This window comes from Protopterus annectens, chromosome 4.part0, assembly GCF_019279795.1.
Source record: "Protopterus annectens isolate FY-2018-M chromosome 4.part0, PAN1.0, whole genome shotgun sequence".
Classification (NCBI taxonomy): domain Eukaryota; kingdom Metazoa; phylum Chordata; order Ceratodontiformes; family Protopteridae; genus Protopterus; species Protopterus annectens.
The window spans coordinates 1,044,769,106-1,044,793,298 of NC_056733.1; the positions used below are offsets into that span (position 1 = coordinate 1,044,769,106).

The 24,193-nt window shown below is 41.9% G+C and overlaps 1 protein-coding gene across 3 annotated transcripts in view; it reads left to right on the top strand.

Annotated features, from left to right (window-relative positions):
- Positions 1-24,193, top strand: part of KLHL3 (kelch like family member 3) — a 940,384-nt gene that overhangs the window by 467,552 nt on the left and 448,639 nt on the right. For all 3 annotated transcript variants that reach the window (XM_044068978.1, XM_044068980.1, XM_044068979.1), the window contains one exon: positions 16,767-16,876. In XM_044068978.1, the coding sequence (XP_043924913.1) occupies positions 16,767-16,876 (110 nt within the window). The remainder of the gene's footprint in view (positions 1-16,766; positions 16,877-24,193) is intronic.

Sequence of the window (24,193 nt, forward strand, 5' to 3'; positions counted from 1 at the left end):
CTAGAGGGAGTTGAGAAGTATGTAATCCTTACCTCTACACACAGACGGGTACACACACACACACACACACACACACACACGCGCGCGCATAAGCACATACAGAGGCACTTGCCAGTCAAGCAAAGCCATCCCTCACACCATCACATTCACCTATACATCCAGAGGCTTGTGCTCATGTACACATCAACTCACTCACCTAAGACCACTCATACAGCTGCATACACACACACACACACACACACACACACACACACACACACACACACACACACACACATATGCACACATGCATGCAAGACCGTTCATTATACCTCTTAACAGTACAGATTTTGGGCTGCTCCTCATAAGATTTGTATTATTTCTGGCAAAATGGTAAAGACACTAAAGATACTAACTCATGGCAGACATTTGATTTTCAGATTTTATATCCTTCATAAGATGCATGCCAATGCAAAGCATGTTATTCTATCAACTTTCTAAGTTTATAAGATCATTATTTAAAATGTGTTCCTTTTTTTGGGTGTTTGTCCTCCCATTATCTTTGGCTTTGTCTAGATTTCTGGCACTAAGAAGTTGAGGAGTGCAGCTCATACTCTGCATTCATTTACACATGCACCCCCCCCCCACAAGACTATTTGTCCACTAAACCCTCTGGTGCTTACCTGTAGCATGATCTTATAGGATTGAAAATAATCGGTGAATGTGAGCTTTTGGCTGTGTTAACAGATCTAGCAGTGGTGATTAATGTAGCTCAGTGTTTTTTATGAAGCAGTCACTTGTGTAAATCACTAACCACATGCATTTCTAGGGTAGTACACATGACTGATTTTCATACGTCTGCCCCTCAGAATGCCTCATTTATATTAACGATACTCTGAACAAACAGCCCACTGGTGCTTCACCTCAACACGGTAAAGCAGTGCAGTTAGGGCCATCTCTGAATCAGAAACCACTGCTAACAGTAGTAAAGTTTCTAAATTCCATGGAGAATGTAAGTAATGCTCTTGTAATGTGAGTAGTGTAAACAGAATTGCTTTTTAAAACAGACAGCTACATGTTTGTTTCAGCTAGAGAAGCTTCGACAAGAATTGTTTTTAAGAAACAATTATTTCATTAAAATGGTATGCAAAAGGAAGACTGCAGCCCTGTTAATCAGATCAGTCGGTCTTGTGATGCATGGAGAGATTGTGCCTGGAGTAGCGTTTCTGGAGAACATACTGTAATGAAACACACATTCCAGGATAACCTGAATAAACCTGGACATCTTCAAGCAGGAAAACAGAAAGAAAGAAGCTGTGGAGGAAAAATACTTTTGACTGTGCTAAAATTGGTGTAAAAGACTGAATTTTCGAGGGGAGACGCCCAAAAAGGGTCTTTTGCTTCATGTGTATATACAAGAAGGGTTGCACCACTAGTTTCCTCCTGTTAAATAAAACTACATTATTAATTATTTTATGGACTTAAATGTTCTCTGCTGCATTATGTTATGCCAGTACGTGTGTGTTTATATTTTATGTATATATATATATATATATATATATATAGAGAGAGAGAGAGCGTGAGAGAGAGAGGTATTTGTGTGTGTGTGCATGTATATATATATATATATATATATATATCTATATAAATAAATACACACACACACACACACACATTCTTATGTACAGCATGTGTGTAGTGAAATATTTATAGTAGTACAGTCACCCAGCATGGTTTTAACAGCTAAAAAGAAAACAAAGTTTGTCGAAGATGATGCAAACGGTATACTAACTGAAATTCTGCACAGACAGTAACATGCAATTAGAAGTGAGCCCTGTACTTTGATTAACCAGTTCTGCCTGCTGTTCTAGTATGTATTGTACTGCTTTCCATGTGCAGTGGTCAGATCGCCCAGACAGGTAATACAACCAGTGTTTTAGAAGTTTTACATAAAGGTCATATGCAGTGGTACTTCACACTTGTTAAGCATCCTGAACAGTTACTGCCTTCAAATATATCATCAAGGGGACAGCCTCTGAATCCAAGGATGTCATTGTTCTGCTCCACTTGTCCCTCATCAATCAGTCACAGAGTATGACACCCCCTTTGGTATGTACCTGACAAGGCATGTGCAACAACTGAGTGTCTACAGAGGATTCTTACAAAAAGAATACAAGGAATCAACAAGATGTCCTATGTAGACCACCTCAAATGCTATTCATGTATTCCTCCTACAAGCTGAGTGGCCTGAGTGGCAATGTGTGCATGGCCTACAAAGCAGCATCTTATTCTGCTGTGATGATCCGGTTTCACGTCTATAAAACAAATACCATTGTAATTACTCGACCGTGAGACCCAGTCCTAGTCTGCAACATACATAGGACATGTTGGAGGGACAGGTGTGTGCGTCTCAGAAACTACCCCTTCTGTAGAAAAGACTTCCCATCCATGAGAAGCAGAGTTCTTCAATAATCCACTTCGTGTAACTTGGACCAATGGATTGGGAAATCAGAAATGTATCCTTTGTCTGGCAACTCTGTCTCTATTAGCCTGTAAATGCTTGACCCACCTATGCATAAGCCCACATATACCCCTTAAAATAACCCTAGGATATCAAAACTTTTCCGATACATTTGGGATGCACAGCTAGGTTTAAAAAGGCCCCCTCTGGTCATTATCCTTATAGTCCCCTATGAATAGTAATTCTTCACCAGGTAGATGGCAGTTGAGTCTAACTTAAACTTGCTGGCTGCTGCTTGCATTTCTGTGTAGATGGAAGTAATCACACACAGCATGGAGGTGATGTAAGCTAGCAGGTACAGGTGTGCTCCATTGATTCAGCAATCTTGCTCTTTTCTGTCTACAGACACAGTGAAAATACAAAAAAAAAGTAAAAAATGGATCATCTCATACACAACTACATGTTGTCCAAGTGCCTGCTCTATGACTTAGCATTTGCTGCTTGAGTCCAATGACCAGGACTTGTAAAATTTTCTGAAAAAGAAAGAATTACATAACTATTTTTTCTAGTAGTGTACAATGTAACACTAAAATTGGAATTGGTGTGCCAATGGGAACAGACATTAGCAACATAAAATGAGCAGTGACAGTATTACTATAATAGGAGGAAGCTGTGACAGTATCAAGCTGGTATTACTGCCGCACAAGCACGTTGAAAGCATTGGCTGTGAAAGCACTGTTTTTCCAAAGTCTAGTTTTCACATGAAATCATTATTTTATGTAAAAAAAATGATCAGAAAAGCAGTTCAGCATCACAAATCTCTCCAAAAGATAGCACTGGAATGCAAACGCTGCATTCTATTTTATTTCTTTGCACATGATTTTTAAGGGATAGTACCATTCTATATGTCATGGCGTTTGTTTTGAATATTGTGACCCTTTCTAATTTTCTTTTTCCAAAATGTTCTTGATGTTCTTCTTGTTTCACTGTTGCAGTCATCACATTTGGGTTATCTGCTTGCAGCAGCCCTCAGTCGGCCTGATTAACAAAGTCTTGGGTCCTGCATCGGTTGCTGTCCCTTCTTCCATGACATCAGGTTGTCAGGGGTATAAAACATGCAGCCGATGCCATTGTATCAGTCTTTCTTGCTGTGAGGTGCCTGAAGCAGAAGCAGTTCACAAGTGCCGGTCGGCCAACTCCTGAAATTTTCATTTTTGAGTTTCAGAACCGAAGTCTTCAACTAAAAGCTAAGTACCCCATTGGGGAAACCTTTTCTTGCTCCTTACCAATGTCAGTAAAAGTTAATAATTGCATTACTTGTGGAAAGCAAATACCTCATAAAGATTTTCACTCGTACTGTATTCCTTGCCTAGGCCCTGACCATGATGTACCTCGCTGTTGGTTTTGTGCTTTATTTAAATCATGAACTATCCGTCGTTGGTATATTTTCGCTTCTAAATATTTTGGTGCTCGGTTCAGTTATCCTGATATGTCTTCGGTAAGCCATCTGACTACCGACATTCCAAAAAAATGCAAAGATAAAGACAGCAACAGGCCGCCTAGGTCCAAAGCTGCCGACAATGCTTCTCTTAAGCCAGTCGCCAGTTGGCCGGTACTCAGTGAGGTGCTTTCGCAGCCCCTGATACCCGCTACTTCAGATTCACAGGCCTCTACTGAGACCCATTTGGAGTCCGATATGCCACGAGATGCTCAACTGTGGAACCTGTAGATGTCTGTACCTTGGATGGGTCCAGAGCCGCTGTGCAGGCACTGGCTTCTGAGGGTGGATTCAGGCCTACGGACTTGCATATTAAACCAATGCCATCTTCTTCAAGGCCTAAAACTCGAACCATGCCTAGAAAACTGATGCCCAGACCACATGGTCAGGCTTCTTTGCCTAAAAAAACAATGATAAAAATGGCTGAAGACCTTATTACTTTAATTAGGGGAAGCCAGCCTGCCCCCTCTAAGAGACCCAGGACTGAGTTTGCTTATGATACTTCTAACCAGGATTCTGAATTTTGTTTCCTCTGATGACCAGGATTTACCCTTATCTACCTATGAGGATTCTGATGCTGAGGGCTCTATTCCCTCTGCTTCCCCCCAGAGGATTTCTCTTTTGGTGAAACCTTGCATACTCTTAGGGAGCATTTTCATTGGGAAAGTCAGGATTTCTCTGATTCTGAAAAGAGGCTTAGGGATTTCTTACACCTGCCCCAGCACAGGCTTTAGCCATACCTCCTGTACTAGACATTGTGGATGCCTTTTCGGAATCTAGCTTGGCCCCTGACTCTTTACCTCCTGCTCCCAGAAAACCTGACAGATATTACAGGGTCCCTGACTCTCACAAGTTCCTTTTTAAAAATCCGACTGCAGATCCCGAGACCATTTCACAGGGACCCGAGGGCATTAAAGCTACTACTGCCAAAAATCCTACCCCCTCTGATAGACTCCAGGGCACTGGATAGATGGGGTAAGAATGTATACACTTCTGCAACTTTGGCCAATAGGGCCTTGAATTGCCAGTTGCATATGTTAAAGTATCAGCAGCATGTTACTGGATTGCTTAAACAGAAAATGATGTTGATTCCTGATTGTGCGGAAAATAAGGATTTACAGGATTTACTGCATTCAGCTGAACAGGTTGAAAAGCATACTTTGCAATGTGGTTTTGAGTCACTGGAGGCATCTTGCAGGGCTGCTGTAACTGGGTCTGTACTTAGAAGGCATGCTTGGCTTAAGGAGCAATCCTAGCCAGATCATGTTAAAGCGAAATTACTGGATGCTCCCTTAAACCAGGACCGCCTGTTTGGCAACAAGGCAGAAGAAGTTCTTAAAAAGATGGAGTAAAAAGCTGAATCTATGCAAACTGTTAAAGATTTTTTACAAGTGCAACCACCAAGGTTTAATAGGTATTGGCCTTCCAAGAAATGGTCCTTTCCTGCCTCTTCCAGACCTTCTCAGTCCAAGCCCAGATCCAGCAGAGCTCCCAGGCTTCAGTCCCAGGGTACGCACAGGACTAAGCAGTGGGGGGCCTCCACTTTCAAACCTGGGAGTAATAAAACTCCCCTCTGTGGTAAACTGTCTCAATGACTTCTTTTTAAAACTTCCAAGCACTTCTCAACTGACTGCCCCTTTGGGGGGAAAGATTGCTCTTCATGCAAAAAACTGGGAACTCATTACCCAGGACAAATGGGTTTTAAATATGGTGTCCCAGGGATACAGATTTCACTTCCACTCATTACCAACACCAAGGGGTGGCCATATCTACCCCCAAATCAGTGGGCACAGGCCCAGAAGCAAGTATTTTCTCTCTTAAGCATGGGGGCTATTCAGAAAAGACAATTTATGGCTTCTTATCCTGGACCTGTCTACTTAAACACCTTTTTGGTGATTCCAAAATTCAAGATGCTGACTCTTCACCAGTTGCTCCCTGTGCTAGGCAAAGATGCCTGGTTGGTAACACTAGATTTAAAGGAAGCATACCTGCACATCCCAGTCAGGGAATCTTGCAGAAGATACCCAAGCTTCAAAGCAGGCTACATGCACTATTAGTTCTCTGCACTGCCCTTTGGCTTATCTACTGCGCCCAGGGTATTCACAAAGTGCCTAGCTCCAGTCATTGCATTTTGCAGGCAAAGAAATATTAAAATATATCCATACCTGGAAGAATGTCTAATTCAGGCCAAAAGCCAGGACAAGCTTTTCAATCATCTGGCCTTTGTACAAAGGGTGCTAACCTGTCTGGGGTACACCATAAACAAAAATAAATCACACCTGGTACCCTGTCAACAAATTATATTCCTGGGAGCAAGCTTGAAATACAACTTCTCAGATGGTTTTCCTCATGCCAGAGAAACAAATTCATTTGACAACCTACTTCAAACAAGTGGCCACAAAAAACATGCTATCGGCAAGGCAAATACTACAAGTCTTGGGGTTCATTGCCTCCTGCATTCTTCTAATTCCATATGCAAGACTGCATATGAGGAAACTACAATGGTATCTAAAAAGCCTATGGTGTCAATATTCACAGGATCTAGAAGCAATGATTCCTATCGTATCTTTCCTGCACCTAGAGTTCCTTTGGTGGGCAGAGGCCTGTCGCCAAAACAAGGGACTACCATTCACACTACCCCCTGCCACCCAAACCCTAACAACAGATGCATCAGACTATGCATGAGGGGCTCAGCTGACAGAGAAGTGCATTCAGGGCAAATGGAACCCAAGTCAAATGCACCTGCATATCAATCAAAAAGAAATGTTAGCTGTACAGAATGCTCTGACAGCCTTTAAGGACCACATTCTTCCACGGCAATTAATGATAAAGACGGACAACACCACTGTTATGTGGTACATAAGTGGGGGGGGGTACACATTCTTTCCCCCTCTGCAGACTAGCCATGCCATTGTGCACTACCAAGTGCATCTACAAGCTCAATTCCTGCCAGGAAAACTAAATACACTGGCAGACGAACTAAGCAGAAACCTCATGGACCCATACGAGTGGAAACTGGAACCAAGGATTTTCAACATGTTGACAAGTAAATGGGGGAGTCCAGATATAGACCTATTTGCCTCCCCCCAGAACTATCAACTGGACAAATTTTGCACAAGGACTCCCGACAAACAAGCTTGGAAAGTGGATGCTCTGCCTTTAAGCTGGAAAAACCTATCAGTTTATGCCTTTCCTCCTCTGCCTCTGCTCTCCAAAGTACTACCAAAGATCAAACAAGACAAACCAAGGACGATTTTGATTGCATCAGATTGGTCACGCCAACACTGGTACCCCCTCTTGCGCAGTGTGTCAGTGTTGGCCCCATGGCACCTGCCTCAGACTCCTACCCTATTGTCTCAACGGGAGAACCAGATTCTGCACCCTCAGCTTCAAACACTGAACCTAGCAGCCTGGCTAATTACCTAATCTCTCCTTTACCATCTCTCAGTAAATCAGTGATGGATATCATTTTAGAGGCAAGGAGGCCTGGTATTAGAAAATCTTATGCCGAAAAATGGAAAAGATTCTCTGCCTGGAACCAATCTCAAGGGATGAACACAGCAGTGCCCAATTTATCTCAGATTTTACAATACTTAATTGAGATGCTTCACAAGGGCCTGTCTTTCTCCTCCATCAAAATTCATGCCTCAGCCATTTCAGCTCATTATAACACAGAACCTCCCCTCTTCTGTCATCCACTGCTCAAGCAGTTCCTCAGAGGGGCCAAAAATTTACGACCACCCAGGAGAGCTCTAACTCCAGCCTGGGACCTTAACTTTGTATTAGAAAAGCTCACTCTTCCGCCATTTGAGCCAGCTGAAACTGCAGAGTTAAAATTTCTTTCTTGGAAAACAGCTTTCCTTTTAGCAATCACTTCGGCAAGAAAGGTATCTGAATTACAGGCCCTTATGGCAGTGGAGCCTTTCATCATCTTTCATGCAGACAGGGCGGCCCTCAGGACCAATCCCTCCTTCATGCCCAAGGTGGTATCCAGTGTGGCCCTTAATCAGTCCACTCATTTGCCAACTTTCTTTCCTAATCCACAGAACAAAGGGGAACGGATACTGCACTCCTTAGATGTGCACAGACAACTTAGATTCTACTTGGATAGGACTAAACCTCAAAGGAAATCTGAACAACTGCTGGTGGCATTTGCTGCAGGGGCAAAAGAAGGCTATTTCAAAGCAAACCATCTCCAAATGGATAGGCCATTGCATTCATTTCTGCTACAAACACCATGGAAAACCTATCCCACAGGGGATCAGACCCCACTCAACCAGGGCTGCATCTACCTCTATAGCCTTTCTCAGAGGTGTCCCTACCAGGGACATCCTAGAAGCTGCTACCTGAAGTTCTGTACATACTTTCACCAAACCTTACCATCTGCAATTTTCTCTAAATTCAGAGCTGGCTTTGCCACTGCAGTTTTGCAGGGCCTTATAGCTGATCCTAATGCTATCTAAATTCCTCCTCCCATCCTTAGCTTTGGGAATCTACCCAAATGTGATTACTGCAACAGTGAAACATGAAGAACATAGTACAGTTGTGTACACTTACCATAAATGTAGATGTTCGAGTGTATTCACTGTTGCAGTCCTGGTTACCCTCCCTCCAGCCCCCTTATTTCTCTTGGCTATACCTCTACTCCCCTTTACTATGCTCAAAAGCGTTTTGGTGTATTTGCTTTTTTGTTGGAGGTATAAACTTGTATATTTATAGATTTAATTCCTTCCCATTAGGGGGGCACCTGACATCTGAGGCAAGAAAAACTGATGTAATGGTGTCGGCTGCATGTTTTATACACCTGACGTCACAGAAGAAGGGACAGCAACTGATGCAGGACCCAAGACTTTGTTAATCAGGCCAACTGAGGGCTACTGCAAGCAGATAACCCAAATGTGATGACTGCAACAGTGACTAAACTCGAGCATCTACATTTATGGTAAGTGTACACAACTGTACTTTCTCTTTCGTGTCAGAAAATGGAGGAGCAGGTTTAGTAGTTTCTTGCTCTGTTTCTCTTCTGTCTTGCTAGTTCACATGCAAGATTAGAATGTGATATGATTTAGAAAAATGTTCTTAACATTGAAGCATAAAAATGTTCAGTCCAATGAGTTGGATACATTCTAAAGGTAAAATAAGTGATTTTACAGATCTATGAGACCTTGAAACAGCACAGTTTGTGTCACAATTCCATAAGAAACATTTCAAATAACTGACTGCTCAAGTTAACATACACTAAAAACAAATTTACTCTAGCTTGTACAAAAACAAGCAAACTTGCCACACAGAAAAAAACAGGCTTTTTTGAAGGGAGGGTAAACTCTGCTGCACCCTCATGAGGAGGTTTTCCACACCTCCATTACTTCATTACTTTCTCTCTAAGGTCAATGTTTCTCAGAGAAAGAAAAAGCTGTAACAGACCAAAGAAAGAAAACTGTCTTACCGTTTTTCCAGATAGCTGTGAATTCAGAAAATGTAAATATTATAATCTGAGGCCCAACACACCACGTCTGTACAGCGGTTGACATTAGAAAAACAGCTATTCACTCCAGCAAAAAAGCTGAAGCAACCATGATGGGGAGACACCTCCTACTGAGCTGTGCACATACCTCTCAACCTCTTAGCGCAAGAAATCTGGTCAAAGCCCAACAAAATGTGTGGGGGAGGGGGGGGGGGACAAAGGCCCAAAAATAGGGACATATTTTAAATATGATTCTTATAAACTTAGAAAGTTGCTAGAGTAACAGGGTTTGTTTTAACATACATTTTCTGAAGGATATGAAGTTTGAAACTCAAATGTATGTTATTATTTAGTGACTTCAGTCCTCATCTCATCCCAGTGATTTGCCAGAAAACCACAAATTTATGAGGAACAGACCAAAAATATAAGGCAGAAATCTGGACATTCTGTGAAAATCTGTACAGTTGAGAGGTATGGATATGTAGACCATGGATTACACAGTGCATTTTATTAACTGATGCTCATTCTGAGCCTGTTGGCTAAGGGAAGGCATTTGCATTTGTCTTATCACTACTATACGGTAGTACCAGTTGCCACCACCCACTAATATTTATTAGCTACTCAAAGGCCTTTAAAAGGGTGTCCAATTATTACTGTGCAATATTGTTATCCAATTGGTAGTATAGCCCAGGGCTAAAGCTATTGAAGTGGCTTTGTACAATTTTACCAAAGGCATGCAAGTACTCTAAAGAGCTCAAATTATCTGTACAAACAGCCACAGTTGAAAGGTTTTAAAATATTTAATAAATTGTCAAAACACAAGACGATACTTTTTACTACACAGTACCAGTCAAGAGTTCAGAGATCACAAAGAAATACTTAAAATAATTCAGTAGTACAGTCCTGACATAGAAAAATACTTAGAAATAGCTAGAAACTCGAAAGATTAGATTGAGAAAACACAAGTCTAAGATAAACTTACATGTAGAGCAAGACAGTGCTGATGAGTTGGGTGGTCAAGACAAAAATGCTTTAGTTGGTCAGTAGAATGCACTGTTACATTTTTTTCAAGTTCCAAATGTAACAGTATTTTTACCATGTAAGACAACAAGCCTGTGTTTTACATTAATATTTACAGATGACAGAATTATCTCCAAAATTCTATCTGGCTAGGCGGGCAGCCTTCACCTATCTTCACCCAATTTTCACATACCCCCACCCCCCCCACCCCGGAGAACTCAAGCTAGTTTTTCAAGTGACCCTTAAGAAATGCTGCTCGAGGGAGTTAGTGCTATCTGAGTGTACCTTACCCCATTCCCTGTCTTGAGATCCCATCTGCATTGGCATTGCTAATCCCACTGCGGTGCTGCATGAACATATCATATGTGTGCAACCCCAGGCTCCATCTTAGCAACTTGGCATTTTGCTGGCTGGCTCTGTTTAACCATGTTAGGGCATTGTGATCTGTTATAACAGTGAATTTCCTTCCATATGGATAAGGCTGAAGTTTCTGCAGTGCCCCCACTATGGCTAGACATTCCTTTTCTACAGCTCCATAGCATTCCTCCCTGGGTTGGAGCCTACGACTGAGATAAACCACTGGGTGCTCTTCCCCCTCTTAAGAAATCTGGCTAAGTTCAGCCCCCCACCCCATGATTTGAAGCATCCACCTGCACAACCAATTATTTGCTGTAATCTGGACTGGCTAACACAGGGATTTCCTGTCAAAGCTTCCTTAAGCTTCTGGAATGCCTGCTCACAAGCTGGGGTCTACACTACTTTATCTGGCCTGTTCTTCCATGTCAGGTCTGTGAGGGGACCAGCTATGGTACTGTAACTGGGGAATAACGTTCTGTAGTACCCTGCTGTCCCTAAAAATGCCCTCACCTGCTTTTTAGTCACAGGTGCAGGCCATGCCTGAATGGCTTCCACTTTGGCAGGTTCTGGCCTTATCTTACCACTCCTCACTCTGTCCTAGGTAGGAGACCTCTGCTATACCCACCTGACATTTGCATGGCTTAATGATCAACCCTGCCCTCTGTATTCTGTCTAGCACCTCCCTGACATGTTGAAGGTGCTCTTGCCAGGAATGGCTGTAGATGGCGGTATCATCTAGATAAGCAAGGGCAAACCCTGCTGCTCCTGCTAGGATATGGTCTACCAGCCTCTGGAACGTCGCTGGGGCATTCTTCATCCCAAAGGGCATCTTTGTGAACTCATACAAGCCAAAAGGAGTCACAAAGGCTGACTTCTCTCTAGCACTGGGAGTGAAGGGCACCTGTCAGTAACCCTTGGTAAGATCTAAGGTTGGAAGATACTTAGCCCCGCCCAGCTGCTCTAGGGCCTCATCTGTCCTAGGCATGGGGTAAGCATCTAACTCTGTGTGACTTTTTAATTTCCTGTAGTCCACACAGAACCACTGGGGAGGACCAGGAACTGTTGGACTTCGGAATCACCCCTAGTTCCAACATCTCCTGTACCTCTTCCCTCAGAGTCTGCTTGAGTCTCCCAAGCACCCTATAAGGGGACTGCCTAATTGGCCTTTGGGGTCCTGTATACACCTGGTGCTGCCCCAGGTGGGTGCACCCTGGTTTCCCAGTGAACATGTCCGCAAATTCCTGCAACACTGCTTGAATGTCTCAAACCTGGGTAGGGGATAGCTGCTGGGACATTGCTACCCCTTCAACTGAGGTGTCAACCCAAGCCTCACTGAGGAGATCAGTCCACAGATCTCCCTCAGATTCCTCCTGAAATTCACTGCAAATGCTCAGCAAATGCTCAGCAAAAGGGCCTCCCTGTCATGGTAAGGTTTCATCATGTTAACATGGTACAATTTGTGCCCCTGCCTTCTGTGTAGCACTTCCACCATGTAGTTAACATCACTTACCTTTCTTACCACCTTGTAAGGTCCCTCCCAAGCTGCTTGCAGCTTGTTGTGTCTGACAGGAATGAGAACCATTACCTGCTGCCCCACAGCATACTCTCTAGCTCGAGCATTCCTGTCATACCACACCTTTTTCTGTTGGGCTTCTGCCAGGTTCTTCTGGGCCAAGCCCATGAGTTCCTTGAGCCTTGTCCTGAGCTTCAGGATGTATGTCACAACAGACTCCTTGTGAGACTTGCACTCACCTTCCCACTCATCTAGAATTAAATCTAGAGGTCCCCTCACCCTATGCCCATACAGCAACTCAAAGGGTGAAAAACCTGTGGATTCCTGGGGAATCCGTGTAAGCAAACAACAGATGGGGCAAATATTTGTCCCACTCCCTCTTAAACTGATCTACAAATGTCTGTAGCATGGACTTGGGGATGGTAGGGGGTGGTCTTCATGTGCTTCACCCCACGGGGCTTCCACAGACAAGCCAGCAGGTCTGACATGAAATTGACACCTCTGTCAGTCAGTATTTCTTTTTGGAAACCTACCCTGCTGAAAATCTATAACAAAGCATTTACCACCTTTTCTGCCTCAATGGAGGAAAATGCCACTGCCTCAGGGTATCATGTAGCATAATCCACTACCACTAGGATATACTTTTCCCTGTGGAACTTGGGGTACTTGGAGGACCCACGATATCCATAGCTACCCTCTGAAATGGCTCCTCAGTCACAGGCAAAAGCATCAAATGAGCTCTTACCTTGTCTCCTGCCTTGCCTACCTTTTGGCACTGCTTACAGGTCCTGCAGTACCCTGTTAAATCTCTGGAAATTCCAGGCCAATAGAAGTTCTGTATAGTATGCCTCTTTGTACGTTTTATGCCCATATGACCTGCAAAGAGAATATCTTGGGCTATGGCTAGAAGCGCTAGATGGTAGGCTCAAGGCACTACCAACTGCTGTACTGTCTTACCTTCTAGCCCTCTCTCAGGGATCTACTCTCTGTATAGTAACCCTTTGTCCCAGTATACAGATTCCCACTTTCCTTGAGAATCAGGTGCCCCCTAGCTACCTGCCTCAGGCCTTGCAATGTACAGTCTGAGAGCTGAGCCTGTCTTAACTCTCTCCTTGTAATCCTTCCCAGCTCCCCTTCCACAGGAAGTCTGGCATCCTCTGACAGTGGTGCCTCACTGTCAGCCTGGGTACTACTACTCAACTCTACCTTTGCATCACTCTGTCCAAGGGACCATCAGTTCCCCCAAGCAGGTGTGGCTCACCTTCAGTTTCACTGCTACAGTCTAGTTCCCTCCCTGAAGTAACCACCTCACCAGTCCTGGCTGCAAGTATGCAGTCTGTCTGGGTCTTCCCCAGGCTACCAGACTGACTTGCTTGTCTCCAACCCTGACTGAGTGTAACTGCACAAGCACAGGGTACTGCACTATCAAAATCATTCCCTATCAGGACATCTGCAGGTATATCGTCAAACACACATACTTGCTGGCTTCCTTTTCCACCCTCCTAGTCAAAGTGAAGCCTAGCCAAAGGTATTTGGAATGGGATCCCTCCTAAATCCCTGACTGGAGTAGACTGCCCAGGCAAGTAGTGCTCCTCTGTAACCATTGCAGGCTTTACAATGGTTATATCAGAGGCTTTGTCTCTCTTGGCATTGGCCTCTTTGCCATTCACTACAATAGGATATAACCTCTGGTGGTAGTTTGGTACTCTTGTTGTCCCAAGACAACCTACTATTGGCATTTTGTCTTTCCCACTTACTGGCTCCTTCACCTTTTGTTCCCCACCTTGCCTCCGTGGACACCTGTATGCCACATGGCCCCACTGGTTGCATTCAAGACATTTAACCCTAGCTCCTGGATGTGTACCTGGACTAGTGGCTTCCCCTGCTACTGACAGATTCTGTTGGGGCAGTCTGTGCTGCCCACCATGGGTTCCTTTAGACCCATGAGCAGTACTGGGGGTCCCTTTCCTGTGCAGAGCTGCCATGCTTGCCAGGTATATGTCTCCCTTCTTCCCCAGCTCATCTGAAGTGGCACACTGTCTATCAGCTAGCCAGATCCTCATGTCCTCAGGCAAAGTGCTAAGGGCTTGTTCCCTCACCAAAAGGTCTGCCAGCCCTTCAAAAGTGGTGACTTGACATCAACTCACCCACCTATGGAAATAAGTGCTCAGTTCAGCAACATATTCACACACACTTTCATCTGTCTTGCGTCTATGTTCACAAAACTTTTTCCTATATGTTTCAGGTGTTAGCTTAAACAGTTCTAACAAGTGATTTTTTAACAGCAGTATAATCAAAACATGCAACGTCAGACATTTTTGACAAAACAGTTACAGCTTTACCATGGAGTAAGGGAGTCAGGAACCGTACCCAGAGCCTTTGGTCAACACCATACTGTTTGCATACCCTCTCAAACATATGAATGACACTATCAAAATTATCCCCCTCTTTAAACTGCGGAAGAAATTTACTGACCTTTTGTGCTTCTGGGGTCCAGTTACTCCCTTCCCCATTACCTCCATGACTCTGGCAAAGAGTCAGCATTTCCCTCTCATGCTTCCTCTGCCACTCCTTTTCCTCGGCTTCCAGGCATAGCAATTTCTCATTCTCCTCAGCCTGTAGACTCCTCAGTCTCTCAGCTGCTTCTGTCTCCAAACGCCTGACCTCCAACTCAAGTCTCTTTAGCTCCAGATGGGTTTTTAAGTCATCTGCAGAAAGGTTGAGCTGTCCATTCTCCGAGGGTATTATATCTCCCCTGCCAGTCTGATTGTCCTCCTGGTTGCTGTTTTCTGATGCAGCTGTAACCAAGGCTGCAATCAGGTCTGCCTTAGGTTTCCATGCACCAGTCCCCTAGCCTGGCACATCTTCACCAGCTGGCTCCTTGTCAGCTTTCCATACTCCTCTGCTGACATGCTGCCTGCTCACCCTGACTAACTAAGCTAACAAAAGAAATAAAACAATTGTGATCTGAACTCTTGAGTATTCACTGCACGGCTGATGAGTACAAAACACCTTCATAGCTCACTGTACACAAGCTACAGGAATTCACTCTACCCACACCACTACAAGCCACTTAGTATTTGCCAACCAATTAATATGTGGTGTGGATATCCCACCACTGCCAAACAATTAATATGTGACACCTGTGCCCTGGCCCAGCAATCAAGGAGCCTCAATCCTCACCACTAACACCAGTGAGGGGCATCTCATATAGGAGGAAATGATAACCAATCCACACAGTAAAGTGCAATTTTCCTTAAGAGTACACAGTGATCACAGTCAGTCCGGGGCTTATCGCTGCCTTGCTCCCCAGGTCTCCAATAAGACTCCCCACTGGCACATCTATAGGGTTCAGATCTCCGCTTAGTGGGCAAGCTAAAACCTCCCGCACCCTCTCTGTCCAACCGGTGTTTCGTGTTTCTGCCCAAGTAACTGACACACATACACAGACACACACTTTGAGAAGAGTTTATACAACCATGCCGGCACTCCTGGGGAAGGCTGGCACAGGTTCTCCAGCTGTTCCCCTGTTCCCCAGACTGTACGGTAGTACCAGCTGCCACCACCCACTAATATTTATCAGCTACTCAAAGGCCCTTAAAAGGGTGTCCAGTTATTACTGTGCAATATTATTATCCAATTGATAGTATAGCCCAGGGCTAAAGCTATTGAAGTGGCTTTGTACAATTTTACCAAAGGCATGCAAGTACTCTAAAGAGCTTACATTATCTCTATAAAAACAGCCACAGTTGAAAGGGTTTCAAAATATTTAATAACAAATAGTCAAAACACAAGACAATGCTTTTTACTACACAGTGCTAGTCAAGAGTTCAGATATCACGGAAAAGTACTTCAAATAATTCAATAGTATAGTTCTGACATCACAGAAAAACACTAGTTTCTAGCTATTTCTGAGAGAAAACACAAGTCTAAGATAAACTTATATATAGAGCAAGACAGTGCTGATGAGTTGGATGGTCAAGACAACAATGCTTTAGTTGGTCAGTAGAGTGCACTGTTAAAATTTTTTTCAGTTCCACATGTAACACTATTTTTACCATTTAAGACAACAAGCCTGTAGTTTACATTAATATTTACAGATGACAGAATTATCTCCAAAATTCTATCTGGCTAGGCTGGCAGCCTTCACCCAATCTTCATAGCTTTGTCTATATGTTGAGGAAAAAGCAGCCTGTAAATTACCAGTGCATGCTTGTTTTACTTATTAAATTATGTAATACATTTTATTACAAAATTTATTTTAGTTTGATAAGCATAATGCAGTCTATAGCTTGCTGCTGTGTTATTAGCAGCTTCTTTGTAGATTGATTTCCTGTCCGCATTTTGTGTTAATTCTTTGTAAACAGTTGTGATATGCTACACACAAATATTTATGTAAAGTTTAGTTTTGTTGCTTCTTGACAGTTAATATGTATAGTTTTGGATATATTTGCAATCAATTTCTCTTTAACAGAGCAGCATTTTCCTGATGTCATGTTAAGTGAAGAATTTCTCGGTCTTAATCTGGACCAGGTGTGCAGTTTAATTTCAAGTGATAAGCTCACAGTTTCCTCAGAAGAAAAGGTACGTTTGTCAGAAATATATGCATGACAAATTATGTGCACATAATGTATTTGTTCTTAATGTCAAGGTACTTTTGGACATCTGAATTGTGAAGTAAACAATAAGGGGTATTGTTTTCTTTTCCACAGTTAGAGGCACATCTCATGTCTTGTTTTCCCGCCTACATATAGGCGCTCTCTCCCTTGGCCTTCACATGTTGTTTCTGATTAATTTCCTGTTATTTATCTGGAAAGGGCATGATGTGCTATTTCTTGTTTCCACAAGGGGAAGAAATATTTTTGAGAGCTACTTTAGAGGATAGTAGGGGTTGTGAATGACACCTGTGATTTTGAGGAAGAATATATGAAACTACAGTTTAGTTAATATGCTCATTATATTTACAACTAGTTCCTGCTTATTGCTTTCTACATTGGATATAAAACTGTAGTTTCTAAGGTCACTTATATGTAGCCAGACCTCAGGAAGAGAAAAATGCTTCTTTCATTCCTTTGATTGCTGTTTTAAAACCTTAGCAAGATACCTAGTTATCCCTTAATGCATCAGATCAGGCCTGGCAGTTAGCTAGAAGACTTAAGGCTATAAGCTGTTAAAAAGCTGCTTCCTATAATCAAGGGTTCAATTCTCCCACCTTTCATTTGCTTACTTGTGTGACACTGAGCAAGTCACTTAACCAGACAGTTGAGAAACTGTTCTACACTCCACAGTGGTCTCCTTGACAGCTTGCCTGGTAACTATCTGTGATTTAAATTTTAATTACAAGCTGCATAAGTTGCTTCTTGTTAAACTGAATGTATTGAACTATAGGTACAGGCTTTACCTAAGTTGAGCTCATGAGACCCAACGAGAATGAAATAGATCTATCCTAGCTTATCCCTATTACTGCATTATTAAAGGTGCATGCATCCTTGTGAATTTGTGAGCTAGTTTGCAGAAACATTGTTTCTTTTTTTCAGGGAAAATCTGTATGTCTTCCATTATGCATTGCTAAATTGAAATTTTCAAATATACAGTTAAAGCCTGTTGTTGAGACCAGCGGTCTTGCCGATACTTTTTGTTGGAATTGTGTACTGTTATTATTACTGAGCATTCTTAATGTTTATATATATATATTTATTTTTTTTATATTATATTTTTAAGGTTGTCTTTATGATGTAGATTTCTTATGCCCACAGGAAAAATAGATATTTTTAGAGACATCTTTTTATGAGAATGTATTTATTTATTTCAGGTACTTCATAGGTTGGTACTAGGCTATCGGCTCTAGGGCCTATGCAAGCCTAGCCACAACAATTCCCTGGCTATTTCTTCCCAGGACCCCTGCCTAGCAGGGCGACTCATTCTAAAACTCATTCTAAAACTTTGATTAATGTAGCACCCTTAGGCTAATATTACATTCTGGATTTTGAAGGTGTACAGTTAATGGCTGCCTCTTTCATACACTTTCTCTGTTTGCTCTGTTTGTAAAGACATGGATGTCTTGGATGTTTCAGTGTTCACCTGACGGCCAGAGCTACTTCCTGGGTACAGAACTGGAGTGCTGTACTACAGTCCAGCCTTGCCATATAGCCAAAAAGCAGCATTGCTCAAGCATCTGTTTATATATTTAGTTATGAAAGGGCATGATGCAGTTAGGTTGCCTGGTGCTTTTTTTTTTCTTGAGAGGTTAGCATATGGCCTAATGACGACAAAAGGCTGAATGTGTTGTATGTGGGCAGTTTACTCTGTAATAAATGAAATGTCTTGTACTACAGTTCCCACTTGTTACCACATGTCCCACTTTGGGAGGGACAGTCCCTCTTTGGACATTTGTGTCCTGCAAAAAAAATTGTAAAACTGGCAAATGTCCTGAGATATTAGGGCTAAATTATTTCTTATATTTTATGCAATAGTTGCATAAAACAGTTATCCTGTATCTGAAAAAGATAAATATTATTAGAAACAGAACAAGCAACTAAAATGCTACAAGAATAAGCTTTTATTTAGGCAAAAAAGGGAAGTTATGTCCTTTGTACTGGCTGTGGGTATGTTTTGGCCTGCAAAATCTCATGCTTGTCCCACAATTGTCCCACTTTGGGGATTTGAAAAGGTGGCAACCCTAACTTACAGTACAAGTTATTTCACTTACTGTACAATGTAGACATCCACATAATCCATTTATCCTTTTTGTTATGCATGATTTTTAGTTACTGTTGTGTTTTCCTTGTCATCCCCCCCAGTGTAGATTGCTTCTTTTATCTCTCAAAACAGCCCCTGTGTATTTCATTTATCTGGTTTTATCATGCTTTTTTCCCCATTCAGTTCAGTGGGCTGGGGGAAATCCTCGTTTGTCTGGTAAGTAGGGCTTAATGTTACTTAGTTTTATGAATGAGCCGTATCACATTTGTTTTTCTGTTGTAGTTCTCATGCAAGTTTTAGTCGTTTTTAAATGTTTTTTAATTTATGCTTTTTATTTTCTTCCAGTAGTATCATATTGAGAACTGTTAGAGGTATAGTTTATTTTGGTGTGTTTATGTAATGATTCTCCAGTTGGCTGGCTTTGGTTGTGCTTTTATTTATTAGTTTATTGTAATTATTTTGTACATTTAATTTCTATGGTTAGACTTTTGTAGATGTATTTTTATGAAGTTTTATTTTTTTTATTTATTTTTTTGGTCAGTGCAGTGTTTAAAGTTTCTTTTTTTTCCCTCAACTTAATGTAAATGAAGGATCTGTGTGGCTAAGTGAAAGTAGTCAGAGTTGTTGAACTCCTTCATAAAGATGGGAATGTTCTTAATTTCTGGTCCCATACAACACATACGTTTGAAGTTCACCTGTTGAATATTGGAGTTACCAGAAAGGGTGAAGAACTAATGCTTGGTCTACGAGTTTTTTATATGGGTTTTGGTGTGAATTATCTGTGCTTAAACCTACAAAAATCAAGATACACTAACTTGTAAAGCAGATTTTTTTGCATCAGAATGGACAGTCTGTCACATCTGAAGAGTGCTAAACAGTGCCACTTTATCCTTAGGGCACTAGTGAGAAGCTGAATGATTTTATTCAGTGTTATTTGCAATACCTTCTTAGAATGTATACCAGTGAGTGCAGGAAGTATGCATTCTAATACAGAGATAGTATTCTATTAGTCTAATGCTTGCTTTGAAAGATAAGATTATTAATACAGTAGCAGGTAGCTAATAGCCCTAAGTCTTCTTCAGTCGTTTGGGCATGCAGTTCTGTCATAGCCCAAAGTTTTTCGTAATTGTGTATAGATTCAAAACTGCCACCCCAGGAGCTGGAATAAATAATTTCTCCATTATTTTGGTGATCTAGCGTCCCAGTCAGAGTAGTCTTGGCTTCACCAGCATTGTCCTGTAGACCCATGTCAGTTAAAGCGCAGACAAAATGTGAGCCATGTTGCCCCTAAACATGTCTCCGATAAACATATGCCCCTAAGCATATCTCCAATAACTGTGTGCCCTTAAACATGTGTCCGATAACCGTGTGACACTAAAAATGTAAACATGTCTGATAACTGTATGCCCAGAAACATGTCTTCGATAACTGTGCCCCTAAACATGTCTCTGATAATTGTATCTGATAACTGTGTGTCCCTAAACGTGTCTGCAATAACCATGTGTCCCTAAACGTGTCTCTGATAGCCCATGTCTCCACTAACTGTATCGGATAACCAGGTGGGCTTAAACATGTCTCTGATAACCTTGTGTCCCTAAACATGTCTCCAGTAAGTGTGTGCCCATAAACATGTCTCCAGTAAGTGTGTGCCCATAAACATGTCTCCGATACATGTGTGCCCCTAAACATGTTTCCGATACATGTGTGCCCCTAAACATGTCTCTGATGTGTGTGTACCCCTGAACATGTCTATGATAACCGTGTGTCCCTAAACATGTCTCTGATAACCATGTATGCCCCACATGTCTCTAGTAAGTGTGTGTCCCTAAACATGTCTCCGATAACTGTGTCCCTAAACATGTTTCCGATAAGTGTGTAAGTGATTTGATGCACCTAACCATATCATTAACATAAAGCAGCTTTTTCATTTTCATTTACTGTTGTTCATTCCCTTACTGTACTTTGTGTGGTGAAAGAAGGCTGAGCACGTGCACTGGAGTAGGGTGATATAGCAATCCGATAAACAGCAGGATTGTAATAAAGGCTGTTACCAAAGTTATGTAGGAAGCAAATTACAAAGCAGAGTTAGTCAATGAATTCACTAGTTCAATGGAAAATATTTGCATTTCAACTCCTCTACCAAAATCTTAAAACCAATGTTGTCTGACTACAGTATGCTGCATCGCATCATTCACTAGAAGAGGTGTTTCAGTTCGGGCATCATTCACTAGAAGAGGTGTTTCAGTTCGGGCATCATTGCATCATTCACTAGAAGAGGTGTTTCAGTTCGGGTATATGAACATTCTTTTTGACATGTTATTTCCTTCATTCCAAATACCAGGTGTATTGTTTATAAATAATGTAAAAGAAAAACTAAACCTTTCTTATATGATCACTAGGCTATTTACCCCAAAAGGAAGGCGTGCATCATTGAAACCATGTCAGTCTGTCCGCTTCAATGCCATTTCCTCTTCTTCATTCGCCATCTGCACAAAAAAATAAAATTGTACACTTTATTCAGCTGCTTATACTGTAATTGTGTTCTTCATACTTTATTACCTTATTTTTGCTGTGTGCTCTTAAGTGTTCAAGTGCTTTTATTCTGCTGCATTTAATACTGTTTGTTAGTAGCCTAATTAAACGCATCTCTTATTCTAAGCATTTTAAGCTTTGGTCTTAGCACTTGTGCTTCAGGCGAGTTACTTTATATTTAAGAAGGTTCTTGTGGTCTACACTCTTGTGGACAAACCTTTAACAAAACCTTCTCTCCATAAAGTCCTGCATACCGTTGCTAGAAATCTCCTTGTGTTCTGACTGCATGTCCTTCTCAAACAATCTGGAAGTATAGAGCTGATAAGTATATTTTTTGGCACTTTTTAACTGTTCAGAGTTCTGTGCTGTCTTCATTTTTGCTTGACTGAATTATATATTTATTTATTTATTTATTTATTTATTTGCTGGCATTGTTTTCTGATACTCTGAGTGCTGCCATTTTGATTTTTTCCTAACTTACTGCTTTCTGCACTTGTTTTTAGTAATTTTTAATTTAATTGCATTTATTTAAACTGTATTTGCTTTAATATTGCTACACACTCAAGTGTGCTAGCTTGCACTGCATTTGAGTTGTTTTAGCTGCTTTTCTGTTAAAAAAAAAAAAAAACAATAAAAAAAGGTTCTAAGCTTGTTTCCCACCTTTCTTGTAACTAGTCTAGTCCAGATACAGATTTGCTGTATCCTGAACTGTTTGTAAGCTTCTGAGCCCCCCCCCCCACCTTTCTGTGTTGGAGGGAAGCCTTCTAGCCTATCAGTGGGAGTGGTAAGCACTAGGTAGCTTATCTACCACAAGAGAAGTGGTTTCTGGCCCAGAAATTGTAATTTATTGGCCGTTTGGTCAGTTTTTTCCAACCCTTTCAACTTTCTGGATTAAAAGACCACATTTGAGCTTGTTTCCCCACCTTTTGCATAACTAGTCAAGTCCAGATACAGATTTGCTGTATCCAAGACTGTAAGCTTCTGAGCCCCCCCAAGCCTTTCTGTGTCAGAGGGAAGTCTTCTATCTTATCAAGTGGGAGTGGTAAGCACTAGGTAGCCTATCTGGCCTACAGATTTGCTATATCCAGGACTGTTTGTAAGCTTCTGAGTGGTACCAAAAAGTCTGCTCTTCAATTTTTCCCTTAGATCTGCTAGTTCTCTCCTGCACTTTTACAGTCTAGCACTTTACCAGACTTCTTGTAGCAATTATTGTAGCACACAAAAATACTACCAGTACTAAACATTCTACAAGGAAACAGCTCTAGTACTTATTATTAATGCCCACCCCTCCAGGCATGTCTAAAGGTCAGTTCCTTGTGTTTTCTCCCGTTAACCTGGTGAACATGGGCATCCTGAGGCAATGTAGCAACTGCCTCATGTACACTGACAACCCTCTCCTCTTACCTCCCAACATTCAGACTTGTGAGAGATGCACTTATATATCTAAATTGGAAGCCATGCACTCTCCAACCAAGACCGGAATAGCTGGTCAAGAGGAGATGGTCAGCACTTGCACCACACCACATGGAACACATAGCCCTCCAGAGCACACACCAGCTCTGCCTTCACATAAAAACACAAACCACACACCCACCTTCATGGAGGCTTTCAAAAAAAATCTACCCAAACAGCAGAGACCTCCAAAGCAGAAACGCACTCAACCACCACAACACAACACTAATAATGAGACATGTAATTCTCCTAAACAGTGTGCCACTCAACTAAAGCCCCAAAGGCAAAACAGCATGCCCAACATACTAGTCATAGATGACTCGATAGTGAGGCACACTGATGTCCCACTCACTAGGTTGAATAAGGAGAAAGTAACAGTCAGCTGCCTGTCAGGTGCCAGCATCTGCCACATAATGCACGCACTCAGGTCCCACAACAACAGGTACATATATGACTGTCATTGTTCATGTGGGTGTGAATGACCTGAGACATACCTCCCTGGACTACATGAAAAGAGACATAGAGGAGCTCTCGGATTATGTAGCCCAGCCAGGTATGACCCTTGCCCTGAGTAGCCTCCTACCATCACCCAGAATTATACCACAGTACAAGCAGAAAATGATTTATTTCAACAATTGGGTACATTTCTGGTGTCATTCTAAGGGGATCAGTATCTGTCTGCCTGGGATGACATGATTGACAGACCTCAATGCTTTGCCAGAGATGGCCTGCATCTGTCACCCCGGGCTTCTGAATACTGGCCAAGGCTCTTGCCACCCCTATAGTTCCTTTTTAGATGGTGTTCCAAAGACCCAATGACTACAGTAATTGCTACAAAAAAATCTCCAAAGCAGAAAAAACACCGGTGCAGAAGTCACGGAACTACACACTTTTATTAAAACAACAAAGCAATTCACGTTAAGCGCTTTCATCCAGGAATGTCCCAAGCTTCATCAGAACACTTAATAAAGACATAGCCATCCTTTTATATGAATAGTCCCCCTCATTTCCTCCAATAAAATAATCTCATTAATAAATATGAGCAGTCCTCCTTAATAATTCAGGTCTTTTCAGTACTTCATTTTTACAACTCTTATACATTATAATAATACATATGAACACTGGCAGTACTAATACTAACATTTTAAAATCATTAGTTATTCAGTTTTAAAATTATAAAAATATATCCAATAAAAATACATGTTTGGCATAGATGAA